Genomic DNA, 20494 nt, shown 5'->3' on the forward strand with positions numbered 1-20494 from the left:
TTTACAGATTTCATTTACATATGTTAATGTTGTAAACTTTTGGGTCAAACAAATGAATCTGAAAAAAAAGTAACATAAAAGTGAACCCATCCTCAGATTGACAACTGTCCTCTTGCTTCATTCATGGCTAAAGTCATTAAAAGTGAACCTAAGTATTTTGAGAGGATCAGTGGCAATTTGTGGAGAAACTATTTTACACAACTCAACTCCCTCCATGCATGGAGCAATGCTGAAACCTTAGATTTCGAAAGTAATTTTGTAAAAATATATTGATAGGTCTTAAAATATAATAACGTTTACCTCATCTCATCAATTAATTTAATACAATGTATGTGTAATTTGTTCATCAAATGTTGGCTAAAGACAAAAAATGGACATGATTTTTATATGCAACATGTTTAACTTGTGAAATGTGGCACTCTGCACGGTGTGTAGCCTACTTTAAATGAATTAATTGGCATCCATTTCAATAATACAATTCATAAATTAACTCTTTTCTCTGGCAAACACTTGTCTTGTATTGATAAAATATTCCATTCTTTCTACAGAATGTGCTTGTAGGCTATATCTAAGCAACATGTATACCTCCATATATTAGCACAAATAAAATAATCACAATATTCCGACTTTGCTTTATGCACGGATTGCTGAACAGTATTAAACGATATCCAGTTGTACTCATTGACACTTGCACAACTTGTGCATTACTGTATTAGGCTACTGGTGTATAAAGTTGCAATAGCCTAACTCAATAAATCAGAAACGTAACATGGACAGACGTCAACTGCATAGTAGGCCTGCATGTCACACATATCAAGTGGACATTTTTCTAGCCTATTTATTTTAAAGGGGAAATATGCTATGGTGGTAGGCTTTATAAATTGTGATTGTATGCAAATAAAAACATGCATATTGTACACTATATAAATAATTAAAGATAATAGACACTGAATTTGAATCACTACTTTGAAGTGTTGTGGACAATGCGCAATTTCAAGCTTCCCCTAATGGAGGTTAGTCTCGAGTACAAAATAAGTTGTTTCAGACCATGGCTTTAAATGTATTTGATTGGCTAATTATCTACATTATTATTTATTTGTATGAATTTAATTTGACCTGAATAAAAGTCCTCCTATTAGATTTATGCTGAAAAAAATGTGTTTTCTACATTGGGCTTACGCCAATCACTGGAAAAGAAAAATAAGAAATGAACGTCTGTATAGCCTACTGTAGACGTCCTACATTGTATCCACATGCGCCAGCCCCCAGTAAACACCGAGGGCATAAACATATTTACTGGTAACTTCGTGAGTAGGCCTACAACATTTTGGAGTCAACAGCGATAAAGAGAGCGAGGGGGCGGAACCCCGCTGAGCCCCTGCGCTGAACGACAGCCAATCGCTTCGTTCTCTTAACTGCCAGTCACCTAAATCCGTCCAATACCCGCAGTGCCATTTCTAAACTGTATTCCCTACTGCGTCCTCCAACTGTTGTATGTTCTGCCAATCGCTTGAGGACAGAGTGGGAAAAGGAACAAGCAGAGTTAGAGGCAGGACAAAATAAGTTATATAGACCGCTTATATACATATATTTTAATGTTTTAGAAAATCGCGGTGGCGGGGGGAGAAACAATAGTGGTGAGAGTGGATGGACTTGACAGTGTAGTTAGTAATGGAGTCCCCTTTGAGCAAGAGGAATCCAGCGATAAGATTAGCGGATTTGGCAGCGACTCAACCTCTTCCTCATCAGAATATGACAGGCTTCCCGGGGCTAGGGGGGCATCACCCTCACTCCCACCATGCTCACCACCACCCTGGAGAGATGGGCAACGACCCCGGAGTGGCACTCACTCCATTTGGACCCGAGCACATGGCACAGACAAATGCTCTCAAACTTAGCCCCTCTCAGCATATTCAGAGCTATCCTGAAGCTCAGACCGTCGCAGTGGCAGCAGCATCCTTCACTTCTACTCAGACCACAGTTGGTTACCCCGTGGCTCCTCACCCAGGCTACTCTAACAGCAGGGACTACATCCTCAGGAGAGAACTCTCAGCTTCGGCTATGCATGCACTTGGCGACCAGCATAGTTCAGCCTCCTCCCCTCATCACCATGGCATGTTCATCTCCCCAACAGGTGCTTATGGGCATGCCGAGACTTGTGCCCTTCCACTTTTCTCTGGACTCCACGACCAGGCAGCACCAGGTGCCCACCACCACCACCATCACCATGCCCTCAACGGGCAGATGCGTTTGGGTCTACCGGGGGACATCTACGGCAGGCCAGAGCACTTCGTCCACAGGCCCGAGCATTATGGACCTTCTTCCCTCCACAGCTACAACTCCATGAACCTCAATGTGAACATCGCTTCTGCTCCTCACGGAGCCGCGGGGGCGTTTTTGAGATACATGAGGCAGCCCATCAAGCAAGAGTTAATCTGCAAATGGATTGATCAAGAGCAAACTTCAAAGAAGCCCTGCTCCAAAACTTACAGCACCATGCATGAGTTGGTCAACCATGTCACCGTGGAGCACGTCGGGGGACCAGAGCAGAGCAGTCACGTCTGCTTCTGGGAGGAATGTCCACGCGAGGGGAAAGCTTTTAAGGCGAAGTACAAACTAATAAACCACATCCGAGTTCACACGGGAGAGAAACCCTTCCCTTGTCCTTTCCCCGGCTGTGGAAAAGTGTTCGCTCGCTCTGAGAATCTAAAGATTCATAAAAGGACACACACAGGTCAGTGAAAGTGCGCCTGAATAATTTTAGAGCTGCATCAAAAAACAGAAATAGATATCTTTAATCATAGTAGATTAGAAGCTTTGACACTGTTAAATAAACTTTTCGTTGTAGACAACAAATATGTATTGTGAAAAGTTTTCATTTTAACTGCTGGCGGGCATCTGGTGACCATGCGTAAAAGTAACGGGAACGAGATTTAATCGAATAGAACTAACTATTCATACAGTCGAGCCAAGGCATCGCCTGATTTGATGTACAGTTTCTGAAACATAAGCTTGTTAGACATTGAACTAGACGTGGGTGGTTATGCCATATGTTTTGTGAACCTTGCTTACGTATTTCCAAGTGAGTGAATACCAGGTGTATTCCGAAGAAGACGTTTACGCCTATATGGCTCATGTTACTGCTATATCGAATCGTCGCAGCAGAAAAGAACATCATCTCAATCTCTATGCACTGATTTGATAAGTTACTATATCGAGCTCCGGGTTGAAAATTAAACCATATATTTTTGGTTGAAGTTATAACAGTTTTAGACTGTGTTATAGGCTGATGATAACCACATCGAAACTTGACCCACCATCATTTCAGGCTGAAGATTAACAACACAGCGAAAACGGGCCACTGGGGCTTGCTTTTCTTCCAAATTGATATACAGTAGCCTAGAACTTGCCATTAAAGGCCAACAACAGCAATGGCGTTAATGCAAGACAGTCTAAACACGTGTAGTGTGATGCAATACAGTATGCAGTGCCGCGCGTGCTATGTTACTGAATAGCCTGCAAAGCAGACCAACTTTCCAACTTATAACTCACACGACTACTTATTCAAGATGAAGCCAGTATGTCATTAAGGGCTGGCCTGTTTGGAAAGCAAATGGCTCCCAAGACTGGTGTGTGCCCAGAGGGAAGGGGCTGCTCCAACACCATGTCCATGCTTTGAAGGCATGAGATCTTGATAGCCTGGTGTATGATGTTTATATTTTGAATTGTCCATTTTACAATCATAAAATATTTTTACAATACAAGCATTACACCATATAGGATTATCTTTATAAAAAAATACATTAATTTAGGCCTACAAATGCACTTGTTTCCTCATTACTAAGCTACACATTTCCCCCACGCCTTCACGCAGAATAGCCCACGGGCCACCCTATGTTTCATGTAAGTGAGTCAGTCAGGAACATGCCTAGTACATGTGGGAGAGGAGTGGCGGCGGGTGTAGATGTATAATAGATATGGTATGTCGGACAGGAAGCCCTTGCGGCAGAATGGGCTGCCACACCGACCATTTATGGAGTAATTACTGCGGGAAGTGGTATGTTACCAGGCAGTTAAGCGATGTATTCAATTATAGCCCTAGTTTGGGTAGAGCATGTGTACGTTCCTGTTGAATAAGTGGAAAAATCCATAATAGTTTGTATAGGCCAAATGAAAAGGAATTGACATTGCTGTTTGCTGGGAATATATTGTATGCTATAGATTTGATGTCATAAAAATGGTTAATGATCCCATCCATTTGGTAACTTTATTATTCGCCTTGGACTTTGACGAAATGTTTTTAATAAAGGCCAATATAAAATGTCTTCATCATGTTTTTGAAACACAAAGTGCACATTGTGTTATGGTACATGCACCCTTTCCGGAGAGTTATTGGATATGAGTAGCCTAATGATAAATGTCTCCATCTCTTCCAGGAGAGAAGCCTTTCAAGTGCGAGTTTGACGGCTGCGACAGGAAATTCGCCAACAGCAGTGACCGGAAGAAGCACTCCCACGTCCACACGAGTGACAAGCCTTACTACTGCAAAGTCCGAGGCTGTGACAAGTCCTACACGCACCCCAGCTCGCTGCGAAAGCACATGAAAGTCCATTGCAAGTCGCCCCCGCCCCCTTCCACCAACGCTTCGTACCATTCCTCTACAAACCTTCTCAGCGCGCCCCTTTCTCCCGCCTCCGAACCGCACAGGAACCGGTCAGCAAATCTCTCGCCTCAGGTTACCAACCTTAATGAGTGGTACGTGTGCCAGGGGAGCGGGGGACCCAACCATCTCCACACTCCATCCAGCAATGTGCCAACGACGGACTCGGAAGAGGAGGACACTTTCAGAAATTCAGACCCAAGGACAATGCTCTAATGTTTACAAACAGAAGAAGAAAAATAATTGCCCAAATTGTCTCTCAAATGTATATATGTGTAGTAGCCTAACGCTTCGAACACACCGACAGTGTTTTGCGCAAAATAAGACGCAGCATCATCTGGATATGTATGCAACAACAGTTCAACATTCACCTTCTGCTACCATTACTGTCAAGCTGTAAACACATACAGTTTGACCCATACGTTCGATAAATCAACGTATGCACCAAACCGAACGCACTGCAACTGCCTCTGCAACGCAATGCTGCAAGGCAAACGCAGCGTTTCATTGGAAATGAATGTAATTATGTTGTACCAAAATGCAACGACACTGTCAGTGTGATCGAAGCTAAGACCTAATAAGTGCATAAGGACTGTACTGGCTGTAAGCATATCAATTGGATTTTATATGAAGCAAGAAATAGCGCCGCGGATGTCAGATGATGAATAATAACAACTGCCTTTAAAACGTGCCCTCTTTGTTTCCTTTCTAAAGAGCTGAATGTATCGACATATCAACAAGTCTCAACATAGAAAAGCTACAATCACCAGTATTATTTGAGAAAAGGAAATCATATATATTAAGAGGACCAAGAGAAGCCTAAATATAGGCTACTGGAAACATAAATACAATGTCATTCGTAAGGATAAAAGCCTTTGGAAAAACACCTACATTTACATCCATGCATCTTTTAACATGATTAAGTCATAAGTTCTTAATTATGCGTACATTGACATTGTCCATATGATCGCAACCCCTCGAAATGTAACATGTCTTATTCGTCAATGTCTAATCTCAGACAGAAGGGAGAAAACAGACGTTGTTGCTCACGCAAAGTACATGAGCCTTGAACACTAAACATCCCCAAATGGTGGAGTTGCATTTCATTTTTCTTTTGAATACTTCACAGTAGATGCGAGAACTAATGTAAACATCCAATTGAATTTCGAACACCTGCAGAGAGCGAGAGACATGTCGCACACACATGACCCAATTAAGTCATAAATAGGAATCAAAATAATAATGGCTAACAGCTAAGTGTCTTAACGGGTTCATATGTAGTTTTGATATTAATACAATGACTAAGTTAGGATATATATTTTTTGTCCTAGGCTATTTAAGAAGTATTTAAGACTATATTTGATGCAAAAAAAATTACACCAGTGTTTTTCACTCGTTAAAGAGTAGCCTACGAATAAGTCCTTCGAGACCATAAATATGTACACTGACAGATTTTGTCCCTAACCGTCGGATTTGTATATAATTGTATTATTGCTCGTGATTGTTGTTCTTAGTCTTAATTACGAAGAATGTTGTTTTGTACATTGTAATTTATTTGCTGGTATTAATGTTGTAATGGATTTACAGAGACACCAAAGAATAATAATATACATTTTGGTGAATAAGTAGTAGTTTACTGATGCTTTTGATCTTGTTCTGTAAAAGAAAAAGTATTATTCTTTACTTGAATATAGGCAGTGTAAAGTATTATTCTTTACTTGAATATAGTCAGTGTAAAGTATTATTCTTTACTTGAATATAGGCAGTGTAAAGTATTATTCTTTACTTGAATATAGTCAGTGTAAAGTATTATTCTTTACTTGAATATAGGCAGTGTAAAGTATAATTCTTTACTTGAATATAGGCAGTGTAATGTGAAACGTCCCTCCTCTCGCATGCCCTTTGCAGTGACTGTGTTTTTCTCTATGAGGTGCGTGGTTGGTTATGTTGGATAAAAAGTGATGAAACAGCTATGATTGTGCAGACCCTTGATGTTCGTGATCCAATTGACAGTATAAATTCAAGCTAGAGCTGAATAAACACACAATGCCGAGTTAATAGGTGTTTTTTGGTTTACATAACTTTATTGTTTCTTCGTTGAATTCAGGAGGCCTGCCAGTGCCGGATGCCATTCCTTAAACAAGAATATATATAATGTACTTGTTTACATGCAGTAAATGCAACTGCTGGTAAAATCGGTTGTTTTATTTTTTTTTATTTAACCTTTATTTAACTAGGCAAGTCAGTTAAGAACACATTTTTATTTACAATGTCGGCTCAGGAACAGTGGGTTAACTGCCTTATTTAGGGGCAGAACGACAGATTTCTACCATGTCAGCCCGGGGATTCGATTTTCGGTTACTAGTCCAACGCTCTAACCACTAGGCTACCTGCCGCACCTTGTAAAGCTGTTATCACATTAGTATAGCCTACAGAAGATCGAAGTAACTTAGGCTCCAAACACATTGCAAAAGAAAAATGCATAATTATTGACAGTTAAAGTTTTCACTATTGAGTGGTAACTCACATACAACAGGCCCAAGAAGGGGATGGCATAAATAAACCAATCAGAAGGGCAAATGGGGAAACGTATATCCCCTTAATGGCTCTCGAAGAGTGGGACAGCACAAGCGGGACAGCACAAGCAACCGAGGCATGAATCATTCATGGTAAAAAAGACAATAGAAAAGATCTGACAATACGCAGGACCTTGTACGAAGTATATAAAACAAGTCCCCGTCTTATTTCCTCCATTAAAAGGCACAATCTCACTTTAAACGTCGCCCCTGTCCAATGTATAGAATTCAAATTGACCAAAGCGAGTTCTGCACCACTTCAAAGGCCTGATATACTTCTGAGCCGAAGGCCCGCCGCTTTGACACTCTTCATGGTGCGTTAGGAATTCTATGACAATTGGGGAGCGAGCCGCTCACATTTGAATATGTCTGGTAAAAAAAAACACTAACTGCCACTAAATGGACGATCATCAAAGAGCACAGTGCACCTTCTCCCCCAAAAAGCCTCATGTGTCGACACAGACAGCCCTATATTTTCACATAAAAAGGCAAAACAAGAACAGCACAGGCTGTTCTTGTTTTGTCCCCATATATTGTTTACAGAAAATGGAATGCAGGGACACACTATTGTTGTTTTGCTCTTTTTTATGTGAAAATGTATGGTGCTATAGGATGGGCAAAGAATAGTCAAAAAAGGTGAATTTATACATTCAGGCCTACAACCTGCACAGGTGAACTTCAATTGTCTCAAATAGTGTGCCAATTACAATTAAATGAGTGAAATAATATAATACTTGATTCATTGCTGCCTTTGCACTCCATAAGTAACATTTGTCTTTATCCCTTATAGCATGAGACGACCTCTTTGAGTCTTGTTTCTGTGTCATGTAGAACAAGCTGCAAAAAGAGGATGCGAGGGTTGCGCATCCATCTCTGAACAGAAACCCCCCCACAAACAAGCACCTAATCAATCGGTGCTAAGTTTAATTCCACACCAAGTGAAGAAGCAGACTTATGTGTTTAGATGTAGGCTTGCCAACCAATATGAAGCACAAATTGCTATGACAATTGATCAACGCAACAAAAAAAATGACAGAATCTCTCATATGAATCTCCATCACAAGGCAGTTAAATTGACCTTGCTTGAAACGTTGGTTAAGTCAATGTTCACTTTTTCTCCGACTTTGTCAGCAAACACGTTTTATGGAAGATAATCAAGTTTTATTGAAAACAAGCAGTCTTGTGTCGCTTTTTTTTGTCGCCTCTCCTCTTATCCATAAACCCTTATTTGGACAAAGGCGAAATCCTCTTCTATTTATTTAAAACAAGTGCTCCGTGAATGTTGCAAAATAAACACGAAGAAAAATAACCAAAGAGATAGTTCCCTCGGCGTGAAAAGGGCGGACTTAATAAAAAGGAGTGAAGCAGTCACCGTTCAATGAGAAACGCTTTGAAGTAGAACTTATTATCTGAGGAATAGTTTTGGGTTGTCCTAACGACGGCACTGAATGGGAAAGGCTCTCCTTTGTCAGCGATTTGTTCTCCTTTAGTGGGATGCCCGTGGAAATCACTTACATGGCCCACCTTACCACGCCGCCTGCAAATCAGTAACCGGCCGAGTCAGACATGCAGACGCCACTTTGGCAAGGACAAAGCAGAAGTCGCGGGGAAAACGGGGCTTGTTCTCGCCCTCTCTCTCATTTCGCCCTTTAGAAGGGCTGAATGATAATTTCGGAGACGACCGTAGGACCAAAACAAATGTTGTCTTGTCAGATTTGACAAGAATTACCATTCTCTCTGAAGTTCAGCACACTGAGCATAAATACAATTGTTTGTGGTCTAGGTCTAGTCTTTAAGGCTATAGGCCTACTGAGTTTCTGTTCCCTTATAATATAACCAACTAAGATGTAGCCTATTTGTTCTATTGCACTTGTGCCTCAGATAAAACAGCAACATCTTTAAGGCTATAGGCCTACTGAGTTTATGTTCCCTTATAATATAACCAACTAAGATGTAGCCTATTTGGTCTATTGCACTTGTGCCTCAGATAAAACAGCAACATCTTTGCTCCACTTAAAGTTATGGCTCATACTGGATTCTTTACAAAAGCATCTCATGGGATGCCAACTTTCTATATATGATCATTCAGGACACATAATAAGAATATTGGGACTAAGAAAACAAGGTTGCCTACACAAATTGTACACATCCCAAGTCAGTCGAAAAGCAGCACATTGCGACGGCTTTGCGCCGCTGGCTGACAGAAACGTTTCCCTCTCAAAATATGAAACATCCCCTTCTTCATGTGTCTGCCAACATAATTGTGACCAAACTATTACCTTTAGCGGTGAGACAGGTTTATAATGTTTTAGCATAAAAGCACTAGGATAAATAGTGAGGTTTACCACCTGAAAACCCCGTCAAGTGGACTGAATTTGGAGGGCTCTCATCCTTTTTGAATTTCTCCCTAACTTTTGAAGCGGTTGTTAATTAAAGTGATTGTAAGCGAGCAATGCCTCCCCTTTGTCCCCGTACCTCTGCCAATGAAAGGCGAAGTTCGCAAGGGTAGCCTAGTTTTGTCTCCTTGTCGATTCAATTTACAACTCCCGATTTGTCTGGGATACACTTGTGTAATGATGCAAAAATGTAAAGTTAATGCGAATATATCTTGTGATAAAATATATCATGGGATTAATTTATAACCAGTTATGACAATATAACAGACATGTCATTAATATTTTCATGGTTCATAATGAAATACATGGTAATATATTCAGATAATTAGTGGTGCCTATTTTAATACTTTGTTTTCAGTTATATCAACAAGGACGTGAGCATTACAAAACACTTGTTGAAGACAATAGCATCAAGGGATAGGCTATTCGATTATTCTTACATTGTCGTCATTGTAGGCTATGAAAGGCAAATTCATGCCATCACCATTTAGGTTAATGCAGATGAATAAATCAAATAGTATCTTTTATTATTGTATGCTTATCTATCTTATTATTTATTGCATAACAAATGGTTATAATTTTCCCCCTGCAAAATGATTTGTCTGGACCAAGCTGCCATTTGTCACTCTTGCTAAAACACCCTGCACTGTGAGGGTCAAGCTCCTCTATCCCAACACGTCCCATGATGGAAACATATGTGTACATTTTAAACCCTCATGTTGTCTATTTGATGTCAGACAGACAGTCTCTGACTTTCTTACATCATATATTACGATTCAGTTGCTCCCTCCTCAGCGTGCAATGCAGGCAAGACCCAGAAAACTGGGCACATGTTCATTGTCTAGGCATTTTGCCAAACTCTTCATAGCACCCTACCTGGCCAGTATCTTAAGTTACATGAATAAGTGAGAAAACTGTAGAATCCAGTTGCAGTTGAACATCCTACATCACCCGGTCAGCTCCCACCTTCCAAACCGCTAAAGATTTATCGAGACAGCGGGCGTAGGCTATTTTTTCTGCTCAGCGCACAGTGAGTACTTATGTAGCCTAAGCGCCGAACTGTCAAAATATGAAAAGATCATGCCTGAACTAGCGACTTTTATAGTGTAAGGTTGAATCTTTCTGTTCCAGTAGGGAAACTTTAGAGAACGGACGTGGGCGAATTCCGCTTGAACTCAATGATGCATGTTTGAAAGCTTGGGGAAAGTTGGAGAAATGTGTTGTCCTGTTAGATTAGGGACTGGGTGAGTGGCTGTTCGTGGTCTGGACGCATAAAAGGAGGACTACTTTCTCCCCTCGACCCTCACTCGAGCAGCTGTGGTTTCACCTATTAGCCCCGATGTCTTTCCGAAAGGAGTGGTAGAGTTAAACATCCGACAATGGGCACGCCAGGGGGGAACTGTCCTGACCTATACCCGGTTTTAATAGTTTCATAGGAACTTCATTAAATCAATTACTTAGTGAGCACATCATCATTTATTTGTAATTAGCTGGGAAAAGCTTGATTTTTGTTATACTGTTATATTGCAAAACCCAGCAGGGATTGTCGTGTCATAGTCTACAATCAGGTTTTGTTTGCCTGTGACTCGTCTTGTTTGCACAGTGTACCAACAACAGGATCCTCAATGTTTCAATCTCGTATTTAGAACATTTATTCAAAAGTACTCAAAAAGGATGTAAAGTTCATTCTGGTAGCACAGTTTTACGCCAAACAAGTGTTCTCACTTGTGGGGTATGCCTAATAACTTCAAAGGGAGCCTATTTTGTTACTTTACAAACAAAACCGTCGGCAAATACAAATGCACTGGCCTCAGTTGCAGAGTTGGGTGGGGGTCAGTGCCAACATTAAAGTAAGACCAGCATGTCAACCAAAACAATTTAGGTGTCTAATTTGAAAACTTCTCCTGTGGCAGTTTATTATTCTGGGGAAGTGTTATTTTTCATAAAATTGTGATTAAACACCCAAATATTAGAAAAGTGAACAATATCGATAGATTGTCATTATTAAGGGTTATAGCCTAGATATTAGGGTTGTATATTGCCTACATCCACGAAAGATTCAGTGATGTAATACATTAATTATTATAGTAGGCTATAGCAAATCTGTTAATTAAAATTGTCAGCTATATTTTCAATTAAAATAGCCACGCATAGGCCTAAAAACAACGTTGTCAATTTCTTATTATATTATTATTCTATGAGTAATAAAATAGGCCTATTATTTTGAACTTGTTCTCTCAAGGGAATCGCCTGAATGAGTTTGATGATCTACATGTCTACGTTTAACTAAAGTATGAATAATTGTAAATGTTCCAAAGCGCAAAGGTAAAAACTTACAATACAAACCAAATATCAATTCAATTATTAGGCTATATCAACTGATAGAACTTACTTAGACAATTTATTTAAGAAATATTTCAAAATATTAATCAGATTCCTTATCCTAAACAAAAACATTATTGGTGTCATTATTGGCCTATTGATGGCCCTATTCAAAATAATAAAATGTACAGTTTATTTTTTTATTTAATCTTTATTTAACTATGCAAGTCAGTACGAATTATTATTTACAATGCCGGCCTACCACAGCCAAACCCTCCCCTAACCGGACGACGCTGGGCCATTTCTGCACCGCCCTATGGGACACTCGATCACGGCCAGTTATGATACAGCCCGGGATCGAACCAGGGTCTGTAGTGACGCCTCTAGCACTGCTATACAGTGCTTAGACTGCTGCGCCACTTGGGAGCCCCTACAATAGGCTTATGTGCCAAACAATGCACTCATTGAGCAGAAAGACTTGCTTCAATGCAAAAGGAGATCGAAAACTATATGTAGGAGGCCATTTGACGCTAAATAATACATCTTTACATTTCATGTAAATACTTCAATTCATGCTTTAGTCATCTGCACATTCCTGATTGCCTCACATATTTTGTACTCTTATAACATATTGCTGTGTGTATGGTTGTCTGGCTGTATGGCTACTTCCCATGCCATGCATCAACCCCAGTCATCCACCCCAGTCAAACTCAAACCAATGCATCACTCTCCCCCTGCCTGCCTCCATCCCAGAGAACCTGACATAATATCTGGACACTCAGTAACATCTGTGGGGGTAGAGACTTGGTGCTGGTCCAAAGGCCCCATCCCTGGGACTGGGAGCCACTCCAAGGCAGTAGGTGAGGGAAGCAAGGTCGTCCACGGACAACCACATGAGCCGGACACTAAAGGCCGCTGCACACTTTACGCAAACGCAGCGTAGTTTTCTAGTATTTCAACACACTTTTGTGTGGCTCAAATTTAGGAAAATAACTCAGTTGCTCTGTTTGCGTAGGGTGTGTATAGAGCCCTTATGTGCACTACTTCACAAGTCTCTCCTCAGGTGTGACGGGGGCCTGTAAAACCCTATAATGCTGATTTTCAACAGTAACACCAATATTACACTAGTGTATGCACCTTTATGTTATACTAGGGAAATTGTGTTTCCATAGCTAGGGCTGACAATGAGGACTTGTGAAGAGCAGAATCAACAACCTCTGCATAATCAAAACAGTTTCTTTGTGAGAAGGTATTAAAGTTCACAGTTAACCATTGTTATGTAAATTACAGTTGAAAAGTACCAGTGGCCTGGCTTTGGCTCCAAGTGAGAGCAGGTCCGCCACAGCCATGGCCCAGTGAGACACGGGTGCCGGCCCTAGTAAATTAAAACAGAAAAGTCTGAGCGTTTTGGAGAAAAACACTGGGGTAAATCCTGTTTGGAAATGCGTCATAAACGCAGGGTTCTTCCAAGAGATCACCAGGTGGTAGGGGGTGGAACTGTGTTGCGGCTGGGTTGTATCCCGTGAGAGGAAGGGAATGTTTTAGGAGATGCACAGTTTGTTTTGTTGGATGGCGTTACAGTGTTGCACTGAGGCCATGCTTGCCTTGAGCGGGTCCTGCAGAAATGTAATGCTGCTATGAGAACAGCAGAGCAGACTTTTGTGATTAATGTGATTTTGTTTAAGTTGATTAAGTTTAGGCATCCAATCCCAATTGGTTATGGTTATAGTTAGAGGCTGGTTAAGGCAATACATATACTTGGTTTAGTGTTAGGGTAAGGTTAGAATACAAAAAAACACACCTGGTGACAAAGGGGTTGGTGTGTATGCCTCTCCTAGTATAGGTACAAAGCAATGATAATGTCTAGAAAGGTTGTAACATGTTTGAGGTGTTGACAAAACATCACAACAGGTATTGTCAGTGACTTTTAAGAGGTTTGTTGCACATTATCTGTAATGACACATTGGTCAATTATCAAGGCTATTAAGGTTTCAATTTAAAAAATGCACAAGAATGTGCAGATTAAAAGTATGCAAAAATATCAAATTGTTCTAATCTTGAACTGAACATTTTCTGATATTCTAGGATTGTTTTTGAAAACATGCTTTGATGCAGCGGAGATCTGCATAAATACCATAAAAGCAATGTCCTGTAAAAATACATTGAACTCTAACAAAATCAACCCCCCAAATGGATTTCTTTACCTTTAAAGTGATCACATTCACCATCTTCCCCACCCCCAAATTTTACATCTCTATCTTTTTTGCTTTATCCAAATCTGTGTCTTAATTACATGCCTTGTGGATTGGGTCAAAACGTTTCAATGACACTTCTTGGATATGCCGTATCTCTCTCCCTCCATTCTTCATCCCTCTTTTCCCCCCAGACCCACCCCTTCCGCCGTGGGCACAGATAACCCACTGGGTGAAAACTGGTTGAATCAACATTGTTTCCACATTATTTCAACCAAAACAATCTTTGTGATGATGTTGAACCAACGCATTAAACTGATTGGATTTGCAAAAAGTAATCAACGTAAGGGCATTTTGTCTGTTTAAATCCAACTTTCAATCTAAATTCAATGACATGGTACAGTTTTTTGTTGATTTCACGTTGAATTCACGTTAGTTGACAACTCAACCAAATGTAAATCAAAACCAGACGTTGAACTGACACCTGTGCCCAGTAGGAAGGATCTCCACCAGATTTGTGTGGCACTATCACGGCTGACATATCAGAGGCCGGGGCCTGAACGCTTCCCCTTCCTCGAAGAAGGTCAGTTTCAAAAGTGGAGAAAATCCTTCTCTCACAGCTGGAGAGGAGGAGAGGAGAGCAGGACCATCATTCTGGCAAACAAGAAAGAGGGGAGGATAAAAAACAGAGGGAGCGAGATAGACAAAACCAGGTAGAGAAAGGAGAGAGAGAGGGTGGCACAAACAGGTATGGGTGGCACAAAATAGGTAGAGAGATAAAGAGAGAGGGAAAGGGAGATAGCGAGAGAAAGGCAGAGGCTGAACAAAAAAGAGCCAGACAGACAGAAACAACCAAAACCAAATAATGTCCAAATTCGCCAGCTGGCATGGTTGGTCAAATGAGCTTTGGTTCAAGCAGGGGGCATTCCACCTCCAGAGGCAGGGATCTGACTGACTCCTACATTGTTTCCCTCCTCTGTCGCTCATTGTGGGCCGTTTGCCAAGCGTGGTCCCCAAATAACTCCATACCCCCATGTCTTCAATAGGGCTCTAATCCGGGGGCGATACGCACATAAACTAGCGGTGAAGAATCCCTGGCGCGAGTCAGGGCCACATTGCGTCACCAGGGCCATGCAGCCCGGAGGTGCAGCCTGGCCTCAAAGACTTAACATAGTAAACGTGCATCTGTGACACTCAAATTAGTATCATATGTTATGTTTGGTTTGGTTCTACTGTATAAGAGAAAAGGTTACTTAATTAAGCAAAAAATGATGGGTGGGCGTATTACAGGAACGTCTAGCAAATTTACCATTAGAGAATTTACTACATTGGGGAGACCAGGAATGGCTGTAACACTTTTAGCATTTTTATCAATTTCTCAGAGATCTGTCAAATTAAATTATATTAAATCGTATTTGTCACATGCTTTGAAAACAACAGGTGTAGACAGTGGTTCAAGCAGGGGGCATTACTTACAGGCCCTTCCCAACAACGCAGAGAAAAATACAAATAAATAATAGTACAATTTTAAAAAATATTACAGGGAATAAATACAGAATGAGTAACAATAACTTGGCTATAAAGCGCATTGGGAAAGTATTCAGACCCCTTGACTTCCACATTTTGTTACGATACAGCCTTATTATGAAATTGACTGAATACTACACACAATACCCCATAATGACAAAGAGAAAAACATTTTGCAAATGATTAAAAATAATAAACTGAAAAACTTTATTTACAGAAGTATTCAGACCCTTTGATAAGATACTTGAAATTGAGCTCAGGTGCATCCTGTTTCCATTGATCATCCTTGAGATGTTCTACAACTTGATTGGAGTCCACCTGTGGTAAATTCAATTGATTGGACATTATTTGAAAAGGCACAAACCTGTCTATATAAGGTCCCACAGTTGACAGTGCATGTCAGAGCAAAAACCAAGCCATGAAGTCAAAGGAATTGTCCGTAGAGCTCCGAGACAGGATTGTGTCAAGGCACAGATATGAGAAAGGGTACCAAAAAATGTCTGCAGCATTGAAGGTCCCCAAGAACACAGTGGCCTCTCATCATTCTTAATTGTAAGAAGTTTGGAACCACCAAGACTCTTCCTAGAGCTGGCCACCCAGACAAATTGCGCAATATGGGAAGAAGGGCCTTGGTCAGGGATGTGACCAAGAACCCGGTGGTCACTCTGACAGAGCTCCAGAGTTCCTCTCTGGAGATGGCAGAAACTTCCCGAAAGGACAACCATCTCTGCAGCACTCCGCCAATCAGGTCTTTATGGTAGAGTGGCCAGGTGGAAGCCACTCCTTGTTAAAAGGCACATGATAGCCCACTTGGAGTTTTCCAAAAGGAACCTAAAGAAAACAAGATTCTCTGGTCTGATTAAAACAAGATGGAACTCTATGGCCTCAATACCAAGTGTCATGTCTGGAGGAAACCTGGAACCATCCCTACGGTGAAGCATGGTGTTGGCAGCATCATGCTGCAGGAATGTTTTTCAGTGGCAGGGACTGGGAGACTAGTCAGGATGAAGGAAAAGATGAAAACCATCTCCAGGGCACTCAGGACCTCAGACTGGAGCGAAGGTTCACCATCCAATAGGAAAACGACCCTAAGCACACAGCCAAGACAACGCATCAGTGCCGCTTGCCATGCGGTAGCAGAGAGAACAGTCTATGACTTGGGTGACTGGAGTCTGACAATTCCTGGATTGCAGGGAGCTAGGCCCAATAGATGTACTGGGCCACACACACTACCCTCCAGGCGGTGATGCAGCCAGTCAAGATGCTCTCAATGGTGCAGATGTATAACTTCTTGAGGATCTGAGGGCCCAAGCCAAATCTTTTCAGCCTCCTGAAGGGAAAGAGGCGTTGTCGTGCCTTCTTCACGATTGTGTTGGTGTGTGTGGACCATGAGAATTCCTTAGTGATGTGGACACCGAGGAGCTTGAAGCTCGCAACCTACTCTACTGCAGCCCCATCGTTGTGGATGGGGCGTGCTCGGCCCTCCATTTCCCGTAGTCCTCGATCAGCTCCTTTGTCTTGCTGACGTTGTTGGAGAGGTTGTTGTCGTCGGTGATCAGGCCTACCACCATATTAATGATGGTGTTGGAGTTGTGTGCAGCCATGCAGTCATTGGTGAACAGGGAGTACAGGACGGGACTAAGCACGCACCCCTGAGGAACTCCCGTGTTGAGAGTCAGCGTGGCGGATGTGTTGTTGCAACCTTCACAACCTGGGGGCAGCCCATCAGAAAATCCAGGATCCAGTTGCAAAGGGAGATGTTTAATCCCTGGGTCCTTAGTTTAGTGATGACCTTGGAGGGCACTCTGGTGTTGAACGCTAAACTGTAGTCAATTAACAGAATTCTCACATAGGTGTTCCTTTTGTTCTGATGGGAAAGGGCAGTGTGGAGCGCAATAGAGATTGTGTCATCTGTGGATCTGTTGGGCCGGTATGCGAATTGGAGTGAGTCCAGGGTGTTCTATCAAGCTGATGATGGCCCTAATGCTGTGTCTCAGTTGGTCCCTCAGGTCACATAGGAGTGGACTGTCCCAATCAGAAGACTAATAGTGTAATTAGGCCATCCCCATTAGGGACCGACACCTTTTGGCCCTTCCCTGACACTAGCGATGGTAAATGACAGCAGATCTTGCTAACGAACCCCAGCGATCTTGGTGGCAAGGCATCATAGCAAGCAGAGCACATTCTCAACCAGACCGTCTTAGTTCATAAGTCATTTTATGTATTTTAAAAAATATATGTGCAAAGAGTCCGAGTAGTCAAGTTGGGTTGGATTTGATTTAGGCTATTGACAGGCAGTTAGAGTAGGCATTAAATGGTATTTATCAGAGACAGGAGGGATCTGTTATGCACGTTCAGTAAGCTACCTGGATAGAGGTGTGTGGGGTCACATCATATGAGCTAAGTGGTGATCAGTGCCCTCCTACTGTCCTCCAGAATACTTGCACCCTTGCCTTGAGCAATATGACTAATTGCACGGTAATTATTTAAGAAGTAAGGCAATGTAAGATTTGTGGCATGAGATTCATTAATCGAGCTTAGCTGAATTCAGGCACATAGCCATAGCTTACTCGCTGCAAATTGGTCCTGGTACAAGTGGGTCCAAGAAGAAGTCATAACATTCCGTCATTTCCCTACATTCTCTCAAACATTAAAATATACACGCAACCTCCTCCTTTATCGTTCTCACTGAGCGCATCATTATCGTTGTCAAAACTTGCGCGCTGGACGTGAACTCTCGGTGAAGGGGCTTCGGCAGGCGCGGCCCGGGGGAGCAGGCGAATGGAGGTGTTGGAGCGTGCTGCTGGCTGTCCGTGGCAGGGTTACCTCACCTCCTTACTCGGGAGGGCCCCTCAGGAACCCTCATTACGCCGGCATGTGGAGCATTGAGCTGTGCGGGAGGATGGTATAGGCGGCGGCGTCTCCTATCGCTCAAACTAGGACAATGGCAACCAGTGACAGCTAGGAAACGAAACACGATGGAAATAATAATAATAATAATAATAATGATAAGGATAATATGAGCATGTTCTCGGATGAGACGACCGGATGTCAGTTATGCTTACTTAGTGTGATGAGAGAGGGGCAATTGTCAACAAAAAAGTTAAGATATATAATTTTATTTTTTTATTTTACCTTTATTTAACCAGGCAAGTCAGCAAGTCAAACTCCAAAACAGCCATTATTTCCTGATATTTTCAACATGAATAAATGATTATTAGCCGATAAGATATACAGTTACATACAGTAAAAAAAAGAATACTTTTAACCATTTTAACTAGAACACAAAACTAAATTGAATAGGCCTACCATAAATATAGGCCGATCTCTGGCAGCTCTCATTTTACCTTGGCGAAATTCCTCCACTGATGAAATAATACAAGTTTCTTAAAGTAGCCTAGTAGACTTAGGCCTAAATATTTCAAGTCCCCAAAATAGTAGTTTAAGTAAGCCTATATGAAACACATTCGCCCATATCACCCTAAAGGTCTAATAAAACCAATATCCCGAGTATCAATGATTCCTTTTGTGTTGGTAGACTACAACATTTTACGACGCACAGAACTCATGAAGTTTGATCCAAAGTTCACTGCTGCATACTGTGCTGGCGACTCAGAGGGCAAGTGGAGCTTCATTAAGTGCATCCCCATATACTTTAGTTCCCCTCGGAGAACGCTCCATAGAGAGCGCATTAGTGTCAGTTACCTGTAATTTTTGAATACCATACACACAATATAGCCAAGAGATGTTTTGAAAATTTCACTGCGCTGTTGGTTATCACATTATAGGCTAAACTCGTTCTTCACACATTCTCTCCGAATTTAGTTTTTAGGCCTACCCATATTAAATTACCAATCATTGTCACCACTGACAATGGCTTACTTGCAACGAAATATTAATAAGTTACTTCCCGAGCGACATGGGCCAATATAAAGTAATTTCACAGCTATTTAGATGTAACATTTCAAATATTGCAATATGTCAATAATGTTGCAATAAATTGTTTTTGTCATTATTAAATGGCTAATAAATGGCCCATTTTAGCCCCCACAAATGTCATCCTCTCACATTAACACTACATTTGACGTTCCACAACAGTAACACTTTCTCATACAGACAACTGTAGGCTACTGTAGCAAGTTGTCATGTAAAGAGTAGCCTATCACCGTTCTAATGAATTGAAATACATTAGAAATATAGGGGATAAATTGTTCATTCTGTCCCATCGGTTATCTATCACTAGTAGAGCTGCATCATCAGTTACCTAGGCTGTCATAACAACATGTTACACATGAACGGAAACGAACAATAATAAGTACAAGTGTTGTATTGACACAGAACAATTGAATTTGCAAACAACAAAAAAAACGGACAATTGAGCAGTTCTACTTGCAGGCATAGGTTGATATTGCGAATCAAAATTAGCAATGAAAGGTAACCTTAATGTTAATTTAAAGTATTGTATTAAACGGTTGTATTAAACGAAAACATGACATCAAAAAATAAAAACACTTCAAAAGCTTAACTAGTGTATGGACAATGTGGCAATTCTTTAAAACTTTGAAGTAGAGGCTCTATAGACCATAGTATCTCTTGAGATAAGTGTCCTTGACGCCCTCTTTCACATAAAGCAAGTACGCTTGTCAAGAATGTAAGAAAATGAATAAAATATGAAGTGCCAGTGCTGGGTTATCGTGTTTAATTGGATTACCATACATAATGACATATACTTCTCAAACCCTGAAGTAGGTCCTAAGACTAGACACAAAGACACGCGCGATGATATATTTTTAAAATAGATAATAAATGTAATGAATCATG

At 41.2% G+C, this 20494-nt stretch overlaps 1 protein-coding gene across 1 annotated transcript; it reads left to right on the plus strand.

The window, feature by feature from the left end:
* Positions 1-1519: 1519 nt before the first annotated feature.
* Positions 1520-6872, plus strand: LOC115107032 (zinc finger protein ZIC 5-like). Its single transcript, XM_029630370.2, has 2 exons — positions 1520-2734; positions 4437-6872. Exons 1-2 carry the CDS (start codon positions 1672-1674, stop codon positions 4874-4876), a joined length of 1503 nt encoding a protein of 500 aa, XP_029486230.1. The 5' UTR covers positions 1520-1671; the 3' UTR covers positions 4877-6872.
* The last annotated feature ends 13622 nt before the right edge of the window (positions 6873-20494 follow it).

The sequence above is a fragment of the Oncorhynchus nerka genome, linkage group LG3, assembly GCF_034236695.1.
Source record: "Oncorhynchus nerka isolate Pitt River linkage group LG3, Oner_Uvic_2.0, whole genome shotgun sequence".
In the NCBI taxonomy this organism is placed as follows: domain Eukaryota; kingdom Metazoa; phylum Chordata; class Actinopteri; order Salmoniformes; family Salmonidae; genus Oncorhynchus; species Oncorhynchus nerka.